The sequence below is a fragment of the Terrapene carolina genome, unplaced genomic scaffold (assembly GCF_002925995.2).
Source record: "Terrapene carolina triunguis isolate 2854851 unplaced genomic scaffold, T_m_triunguis-2.0 Scaffold62, whole genome shotgun sequence".
Taxonomy (NCBI): domain Eukaryota; kingdom Metazoa; phylum Chordata; order Testudines; family Emydidae; genus Terrapene; species Terrapene triunguis.
The window spans coordinates 6,919,978-6,929,802 of NW_020664413.1; the positions used below are offsets into that span (position 1 = coordinate 6,919,978).

Sequence of the window (9,825 nt, forward strand, 5' to 3'; positions counted from 1 at the left end):
GATTAAGTACCTGGTATTAAAATAACACTGCTACCAGTATCATTAAAAGTTTGACTTCAGTAATAAGAGAAGCTAAAGATTAACCATTAAGTTAAATAACTCTGTAGTTAATTTATATGGAAATATCAAATAGCTCTGTGGGCTAGGCTGACAAATACATGATATAAATGCAGAAGTTTTGTGACAGTATTTTAAAAAGTGATACATCTAGTTAATGAAACTAGATGGAGGGGGATTTTTTTAAACATGCTAAAATAAATCCTAAATAAAATGAGGGCCCAAACACTTTTGCCATATATCTGCACCTCATTCATTTATGCTACATTTGGCCTTCGTTACAAGTTGCACATTCAGGGGTCATAAAAATACATTATTAAAAACATCATGAAATTGAGAAAAATAGCCTGAACTTGCCAGGTACTGAATCTCCTGAAAAGTGCTGAATATCCCTAGTCGCCTTTGACTTCAGTGGCAATTGAGGGTGCTCCAAACTCGTCAGGTTCAGGCCATGAGATGGCAGCATCTGGCAAAAAATTTTTGCAATAGCTTGTACATTCAGCACTTTTACCTTTCAACTTTTCCCAGCATTTGCAGGAGAGCCACTACTGAGTTCTATGGAGATGCTTTTTTTCTTTTCTTTGCACTCGCTGTAGAAGGGAAATGTGTGATATGCACTTTGCTATTTTAAGGTATGTGAAAACAGTTTTTTAAAAATGACAGAGCTGAAGGATTAAAGCAGAAATTAAAAAGGAAGTGGCATTTCCCCTTGACTCTGGCCCCAATTTTTGAGCTCTGTCAGCATGAACAGTTTCTCAGTCAGTTTTGTTGAACCAAAAAGCTCACTTAAAAGCTCTCTCTTTTTCCAGTAAGAAAATGTCCAAGCCTTTTATCATGTCCTTGGTCCTAGGATCTATCTTGCAGCACTATGTTATACCTTCCCCAGGGCCACATATACTTCCTGCAGGATGGTGATCAGTGCATCACAAAGTATTCAACGAGGGTCTAAGTATCACCAGGGCCTAACAGTATAACTCCTTTGGTGTTATCGTCAGTCCCTGTGTTAATACAACTCAAGACCTCATTTGCTCATTTTATGGCTGCTGTATGCTGGTCTGTCTCTATTTCCAAAACCCCAAAATCTTCCATTTAAATAGCATAATACTGCTGCCCACTTGGCCCAGACAATTAGCCAATATTCAGGACCTTGGAGGTTTGTTTCAGTTAGAAGGATAAATTGGTAATATGAGTCAGGAATATTTTTTGGTGCAATCTTGTTTCATTACAGAGACTGAACACAAAGTCCTGTTTCCCTGAACACAGTAGAAATAAACAGGCAGATTCTTTATTAACAATTTCCAAGTCTTCCTCTGCAGCAAGCTCTCTCTCTTCTCCCTCTCTGGGCTCTCCTCACTTTCTTTTTGAACACATACACAGCTTGCCAAATAATCTTCATGAACCAACACTGTATAAAAAGAAGTTCAGGTCAGTTATTAGGAAGACTGTTTTTCACCCAGAATGTGCAGTAGGCCACTGAATATAATACTTCCTGGTTAGTTCTGCTGAGAAGCAGGTGGGAATGGCTCTCTTCTCCCTTCTTATGTGTATGTCATTTAAATGCTGTTCAGCTCCATTTGCCAGAGTGAGATTTCACAGAGACTGGACAGGGGCTTGCCCCCAATCAGGAACAGCATATCAGGATGGTTGGTAACTGCCATGCTCCTAGGTGTCTCAGGCTGACAGTCAGTTCCTCTCCTGTTTTTTGTAACTTCAGCGGCAGTGAGAGTTTGTTCTTGGGAAGCGATGAGGTGGGAGAGATGCTCATTTTTGGAAAATATGCTCTGTGCTTTGTCTGCGCACAGTTCTGCCTCTGAAGAGGTTTGGAATGAGCAAAAGCCCAATGGCTCCAGAGGCTGGCTAAAGGTTTTCATTTCTATCTCGTTGCCATCGTCGTTGCTGAATGGTTGGTGTACAGGCTGCTGGCGAAAGTAGCCATGAAAATGGGCACGCTGCTTTGAGACCGCCGCCAACTTTTGAGGCTCTTTCCCCTTTGGACACCAGTGATTGATGGGGGATACCCCAGAGAAACCTGGCGTCAGTTGGAAACCAACACCAATTCCCAGGATGCGGTGATACCTTTTAGAAGAAAGAATTACCTCTGTTGTACTAGCCAGTTTTTCCCATATCTGGGAACTGAAATGGTACTTCCACAGGCTGTTGTTAGGCCTAGAGTTTGAAATCCCTCCGCCAAAAGTCAGCATGGAGTCTTGAAAGACCACAGAAGAGTGTCCCACCACTTTTGGAGGACGTTGGCTAAACACAAGGACAGGCAACATTTAGTGCTTATAAGAACAACAAGAATATTCATTATTTCAGTTGGAAAAGAAAATGGTCATAACACTTCTGCCTGCCCTGGGGCATCAAAACTTTGTCCAGCTAAGAGCTGCCTTGCCAACTTGCCCAAAGATCAAGGATATTTTCCTGACATAAAATGCAGCAGACTGCAGCCACCTTCATCTTTATATGGAAGGGTGATCCACAGAGACAAGAGGTCCCAGGATGCAATGCTCCCTCTCAATCTGGACAGTTTTTACTTCGATTAAAATCGCAACATCCCACCCTGGGCCCAGTAGTCTCTGCAGCCTGCCTCTTCCTGTTAAAGATAAGGGCAACCAGAAGCCACACCATTTCCATCCTTGCTGTATTTCCCTGTGTCTCAAACTCAAATCCAAGGAACAGTGAAACCTGATCCAATGCAGTTAGCTTAAATCCCTAAGAAATCATAGAAATTGCAAAGATTTTCTTGTGTGTTACAAGGGTGAACAATTGTTCCAGGTGTTCTATTCCTTAGTCCTCTGTCTAATTTTCAAAGATTCAAATACTTCCACTACTTTAAGCGCCGTTTGCCTGGATACAGTGCCATGGGTGGGGCCTCACTCTTCTCTCGCTAATTTATTTAGTATGACAATGAACGAGGTTTACCTTGTTCTGATAGTGGACCACTTGCAGCTTGTAAAGTCCCACTTCCATAGGTCCCTCTGTTCACTCAGCCCCATCAGTCCTCCGAACAGGTACATGCCCGTGCCGTAAACCACAGCTGAGTGACCATGCCGGGGTCCTGGACCAGCGTCACAAGACAATGGAGATACCTGTGACCACTCTCCTGTATCTGAAAGCAAAAGGTAACATTACAGAGATATCAAAAATGTTTGATAAGTGAGAAAAACCGTATTTAAAGAACAAAGCAACATGTAGCTATGAGGATAGTTTCATTTCCTCTCCATTCCCTAAAGTTAATCCGGCATGAGATGCCATGGTAATATATGAAATCTAAAGTATAGTGGTTAAAAAAACCCAAAACCTATTTTGAAGTGTAAGTGTTAATGAAAGTTCCAGATGGGCAACCCTGGAGACTGGAGGCATTTATTTACAGAGCAAGTACTGCAGGCTTTCTAACACTGCCCTGCCCTGCTCTGCACTTCAACTCTGAGCTGGAAAGACTGCTTTGCTCTCCAGGGATGAGAAGGTACATCAGTCATCATGCACACTTACTCATTAGTGCCTCTGCTGGCAATGGATAGGAGGAACCCAGGATGATACAGATACACCAATTCATTCCAAACAAGCCATTGAACAGCCATTAGATGACGCATGCTTTCAGTCACTCTGAGCCTGGGATTTTCTGGTTTGCAAACCAGGATAATAGAGACTGGTGATGAAATATGCAGATGAAACCATCCCCTGCCAATGCAGGATTTTGGTCCCTATGGTATTTTATACTGAGTCCGAGCAATTAGAGATGCTTAAAATTCTGCAGTAAAACACACTTTGTCAGAGCAGACCCTGTCTGTTGAACAGCTTTTAGACACATGACTGAGAATAGCTGTCTTCCTTTGCAGTTTAAGACTCCAGTTGAAAAGCCAGTTGCAATAGCACCAATTTACGGTAAAGGGTGGCAGATTAAAAGTAGGGTTCTAATTCGGGAATTGAATTCTGTTTACAGAGTGGATGTTTGAGGATGTAGATAAGGGTTCACTTCTAACAAGCATTGAGGCCTTGCCCTGAATATTAACACCAGTAACAAGCCATTGGTATTGCTGCACCTCTACAAACCCCTAATGTAGACAGGCAAAGCCACTGAAACAGGGATAAGATGCACCAATGCAAATTGCAACTTACCCAGTCTACATGAGAGGTTTGAATGAGTGCAGTTATAGTGGAGAGTGACCACTGAATCGTGGAATCAGGGAAGATCACCATTGTAGCTGAGGCTTAAGGTTTTTAGTAGTCCTGTTTGAAAACTTGAAAAATATGACAGTAGACAGCAAAAGCTATCAGCTGATCTCTGTACAGTGGACTCTCTGAAATTGTGTTGGAGACCTCAGCCCAAAGGACTAGTGCAGAACAGGCAGACTCCTTGAGAACTACGTTGCCCTGCTAGCATTAATTCCAGCCTAAAATGGGTGTTCTCTGCAATCAGAGTGTGAGGGGGGAAAAAACTTTTTAAAATGAAGGATTAAATTCTGCCCACCATAGCAAAATCTGAGGATTTACACAGGTTTCTATACCATCCCTGTTGATAAAGGGTTTCTTAAGAGGCCGATCCACATCCCACTGAAGTCATGATGGAGGCTCTCCATTAACTTTACTGGGCGTTGGATCAGATCCTAAGAGAAGCTTTAACTTACCAAAACGTAAAGCCCAAAACTCTTGTGAAATCCCTTTGATGTCGAAGTATCCCCCATAGATGTACATGCTGGAATTGTACACTACTGCGCTGTGGCCCTTTCTGTTAGCTGGAGCAGTGCTCTGAAAACATTTTAGTAATGAAATGAAAAATCACTTTAACAAACTTTGACATATAGACATCCTGGATTTATGTAGGTTTATCTCAGCACCACTTTCTGCCCCCAATTAAGAAAAGAAAATCTAGTGATATCTGGGTGAAAATCTTAGCCATTTTGATTTGGGTGATTCCATTTTCCGAATTTTATGAAATATGAATTTTTGTACAGAAACATGAAAGTTCAAATCTTCAGATGTGCTGATGTGAAAACTGATCCCATAGCTGAACAAAAAGTCAACATTTACATTTTGAGGTTTTTATTCAAAAACAGGAGTGGGTTTTTTGTTTTTGTGTGTACTGATTCACTTTCATCCAAATAAGTCTCTAATTTAGACTGAAGAAATGAAAAAATTGCTAGATTTTTGTGAAAACAGTGCATATCAAACTTTGAGGTTTATGAATATCGTCAATATTTTTAAACAATCCTAGTTTTAAGAGAATAAGCCTCTTGTAAAGTGGCAACCCAGGCTTAATATTGGCCCTCTTGATTGAAGTGTTTTAAAAGAACAGTAGAGGTAATAACATTCAGCATTTACATCCTAGGATCAAAGTGTTTTGCAAAGGTAGGTAGTATCCCAGTTTTTCAGAAGGGGGAAACCTCAGCTATTAAAATTGAAGGGAAAGAAAGCAGTATACTTTACAGCAACATATCCCTGAGGAGTCTAGACTGGAACTGTTTTGGGGAACCCATTTTAAAGCAATCAACCTGCATTTGATTCACGCATTCTCTGGCTCCCCTTACCTCAATCTCCACTGCTGTGTGCCTGCACTCAGTCCATCTCGCTGAATCTAAAAGGATTTTAACAAAGTGTAGTTTATATCTAAGACCACAAGAGGACACTGTTTCTTAAAAAAAAAAAAAAATTTGAATAGCAATTTAAAAGTGGCATCCTGGTGTATTTACCATATAGCAAGGATGAAACACATAACACTAACATAGCAGTATCGTGAGCTACCAAAGGGCATATTGTAATCGCCTTTATCTTAGTTGTCTTTTCATACTCTGAGCTAAGAAAATATTAGACTGTATTATAGACCTCCCGATTTATAGGGACAGTCCCGATTTTTGGGTCTTTTTCTTGTATAGGCTCCTATTACCCCTCCACCCCGGTCCCGATTTTTCACATTTGCTTTCTGGTCACCCTACTTCCTATACCAAGGTTTCTCAATGTAAATATCACCATCGGCTATTCTGTATGTTATACTTTAAAAGTTTGTGTTTTCTGTTGGGGAATGCTCTTCTTTTGTAACATCGTAATGTAGTCTACATGTGCAAAAGTTCCATTTACCTTGAGATCTTGGTAGTGAATATTTTTAATAAGGGGAATTTAAAAAAAGTCAACCTTTAACTGATACTCTATAGAGTCCAATTTTTACTGATGGGCAATTTAGTACTATGACGCAGGGAAGCCTATTTCATGTGATGCTTTACACTTTGATAGGAGTTTTCATCCGAGGATCTCAACATTCATTAATTCAGGCAGATGAGTGAGTATTTCTACTTTACATGATGGGAAATTGGGGCAGAGATAGGCAAGAACTTGCCTAAGATCACATAGTGAAATCAGAAGAGAATAGTAGCAAGGGGGCTTCACTCCCAGTTTTCGCCTCTAGCCACTAGCCATACTGCCCCTCGTGGGAAAATATATATATTACGCTTATGTAATGTTACATTGAACTATTAATAGTAAATTATTTAACAGCATATAAAATTAAATACTGTAATATTTCCCAGGGAAAATATGTAAAATATTATTGGCTATAATATTAATGTCCCATTGCCTTTATTAGAGCTAAATCACTGATAAACAAAAATTTGGTCTTTCAAGACAGTCAGGAAAAATTTTAAGAAATGCAGTTTTCATTTTTCCCTTTTCTTCATCTCAAGTAGTTTTCTACTTTATTTGACCTTTTTAGGGCATGTCTACACTTACCGGGGTTCGACGCTGCTGCGATCGATGCACCGGGGGTTGATTTAGCAGGTCTAGTGAATACCTGCTAAATCGACCGCAGATCACTCTCCCGTCGACTCCAGTACTCCACCGGAACAAGAAGCGTAAGGTAAGTTGACGGAAGAGCGTCTCCCGTCGACGCAGCGCGGTGTAGACACCACCATAAGCTGACCTAAGCTACATCGACTTAACTTAGGTCGACTTACCCCCGTAGTGTAGACAAGGCCCTAGTGCCAGCCTTTCTATGTGTTTCTCAGAATGCAAAATATGTTAGTATTTTTCTCCCATAATAGACAAAAACTTGTGTTTTCTTTACCATTGGACGTAACTGAGAAAAAAAATCCCCTCATCTCTAAGCCTGCTATTTCACTGCTAAAGAACTTTTTAAAGATCAACTTATAAAACTCTAAAAGTAAGGAGTCTAATGAAAATGCTGAAAACCTTGAGTACAGAAATGTTGCTACAAAATATTTCCCAGTGGAAAGGAAAATTGATTGTTTGGCAGTTTCACAGCCTAATTTTTAAGACAAAATCTATCTGTGGTTTTGCGTGTAAAACTCCCAATGAAGCCAAAGGGAAATGTGAGCATGTGTACGTACACGTACATCAGAGGACACAACTGGGCCCTTACTATTTATTACCCTCTGTGGAATTACTGTGTATTTGAGCAAGCCTGTTTTGTTGCCTCTTGGAAGCAAACTGGTTATCTTGTTCCATACCAATGTCATACATCCAGAGAGGGATCTTCGCCTGTGTAAAAGCAGAATCCAACATCCCACCGAAAATATAGAGGATGCCCTGCAAGCACAATGATATTCGTGTATCACCCAGAGGCGGCCAAGTGCAGTACAAAAATCTAAAAATAATTTTAAAAGGACAAAGCCCCCATCACCAAATAAAGAACCCCAAATGCACAGCCAATCTTAACCAGTGAACAGGAGTGCGACTAAGCAATTTTTTTTATTATTTGAGTGCTGTATAAGGGTAGCAAAAAAAAATCATCCAGTGATACAGTTAGTGATAATATAGTAATTCTTATTTATCACCTTTATCAAAACATTTTACAAACGACATACAGATATCACCACTGAAATGCAGCCACATCTGGGGGGGAAGGTGACAACTATTTCACAGGGCACAGCAACACTCCTCAACAGTTTGTGCCACAGCACCAAAGAAAAACATCTATTAGGAGCAGGACTAATTTAAACTCACCTGATAAGCCACCATTGAATGTTCTTCCAGTTCTTCTGGGCCATCTTCTGAACAATCCAGTTTTTCCCATTTGTTGCTTGCTAGGAAACAAAAGGGGAGCTAAAATGGATACACACAAACCACATGGAAGTCAGCAGTAGGGTGAAAATGAGATGCTTTGAAGGAGGCGTCTTTGGTTCTGCCTGCACTTCCAAAATGAGCCAAGATTGATATTGGGATCAAACACAGTTTTCCCCTTGACTGGTGTGGGAAGGTGAAAATGTAAACAACTTTAACTGGATTGATCATTCTCCATTTTTTTTTCTATTAGCATGGAAGGTTGAATTAGTTCCTCCCACAAAATAGGTTTGTACTTTTCTATTTGGCAAACAATTTTATCTCTTTCTTGGTTTGAACAGAGTTAAAATTGTTACTGTTTTTTATATATTGTACAACAAAGCTTTGGTATCCCACAAGCATCAATTTCAGCATAACATTGGGATTCATGCTAGTTAACTGATACTATCTGGGCCAGAATGGGGAGCCCAAAACACTGAGGTGTTAAATGAACTTCACAAAAAAAGTGTTTGTTTTAATTTCTTTGTAATGGAAATTGCAAATTTGATGATTCAGCCTTACAATATCCAGCTATTTCTGTTTCTGTACTAAAATGTTGCAGTCATTGTCTGTATTTTTAATATGTAACTTGAATCAGAGTATTTTAAGGAAAGCATTATTTTTGGCTTAAAATAACTCAGGGAAAACAAATCCCATGCTTCGGTGTGTAATGACAACAGGAACATATGTGCACCGCATTGCATAATTATCTAGGTGCATTATGGGCTTTTCACCTACGCCACAACCATTCAGCGCTGGCACTTGCAAGAAGCAGAATACCAGCTTCGATGGATCAATATGGCAAATCCTGCCATTCCCAAACTGTGGAATGTGAACTTGATATTCCATCTATTCGCTTTACAATTTAAGAAGGTAGCAGGTGAACCATTAAAGTTTGGGAGCCGGTGGCCTAGAGACTTCTTATGCCATGGAGTGGCTCCGATTTCACAAGGATCCATGTGTGACTCTGCATCCAGTCATACAGTGGAGGGACAGGCTTACCTATATTGTACCGCCAGAAGTCACTTAGGCTGCTGTTGCACCGACCCCCGTAAAGATAAACAAACCCTCTGCAGATGCTGCAGGCATGTTTGAACCGATCGCATGGAAAAGGCTTGCTCTGTGGTACAGGTTTCCATAGGCACATTGCGGTGTTCCTTTTCATCCCTACATCTGGGTTCTTGCCAAATCCATTGTCTTCTGTAAAGGGCAGCAGTACTAGGGAGATCCCCCGAAAAAATCAGGGACTCAATCTCATCTTGGTAGGGTCTGCGAATGAGAGTGAGGGAGGATTGAAAATAATGTCAGAACTTTGATGCAGCCCTATGATACAAAATGTTCCTGATTTCTTCCTATCCCACCAAAACTTACACCATTTAAATTATGTCAGTCAATGAACTCCACAGCAACATCACTTCTTTGGTCAATTGGGGTAACACACTGATTATAATACATTTGGACTTCAGTAAAGCATTTGATACATTGACTCAGAAAATCTTCCTTTCCTAACCCAGCGTTTTTCAAAGTTCGGGTCGTGACCCAGTACTGGATCGCGGCATGTAAGGCACTGGGTCGCCTTGCTCAGCACCCAGGGACCTTAGCGGCTCTGGTCAGCACTACTGACTAGGACGTTAAAAGTCCCGTCGGTGGTGCTGCCCACCTAAGGCAGGCTAGTGCCTACCTGTTCCGACACAGCACTGCGCCCCAGAAGCGGCCAGC

The 9,825-nt window shown here is 40.8% G+C and overlaps 1 protein-coding gene across 4 annotated transcripts; it reads right to left on the reverse strand.

Moving 5' to 3' along the window:
* Positions 1–554: 554 nt before the first annotated feature.
* On the reverse strand, positions 555–9,369 carry LOC112117846 (actin-fragmin kinase-like). 4 transcript variants are annotated; one of them, XM_029910475.1, is made up of 8 exons: positions 9,109–9,369; positions 8,011–8,090; positions 7,515–7,593; positions 5,586–5,632; positions 4,686–4,806; positions 2,980–3,166; positions 2,154–2,310; positions 555–1,462 (listed from the first exon to the last, which is right to left on the reverse strand). In XM_029910475.1, the coding sequence occupies exons 1-8, from the start codon at positions 9,269–9,271 to the stop codon at positions 1,346–1,348; spliced, it is 951 nt and encodes a 316-aa protein (XP_029766335.1). In that variant the 5' UTR covers positions 9,272–9,369; the 3' UTR covers positions 555–1,345. The 4 variants fall into 4 exon arrangements, with proteins under 4 accessions (XP_029766335.1, XP_029766334.1, XP_029766332.1 ...); XM_029910474.1 differs by lacking the exon at positions 2,154–2,310 and having other exon boundaries at positions 1,371–2,133; XM_029910472.1 differs by having other exon boundaries at positions 1,371–2,310.
* Positions 9,370–9,825: the final 456 nt, after the last annotated feature.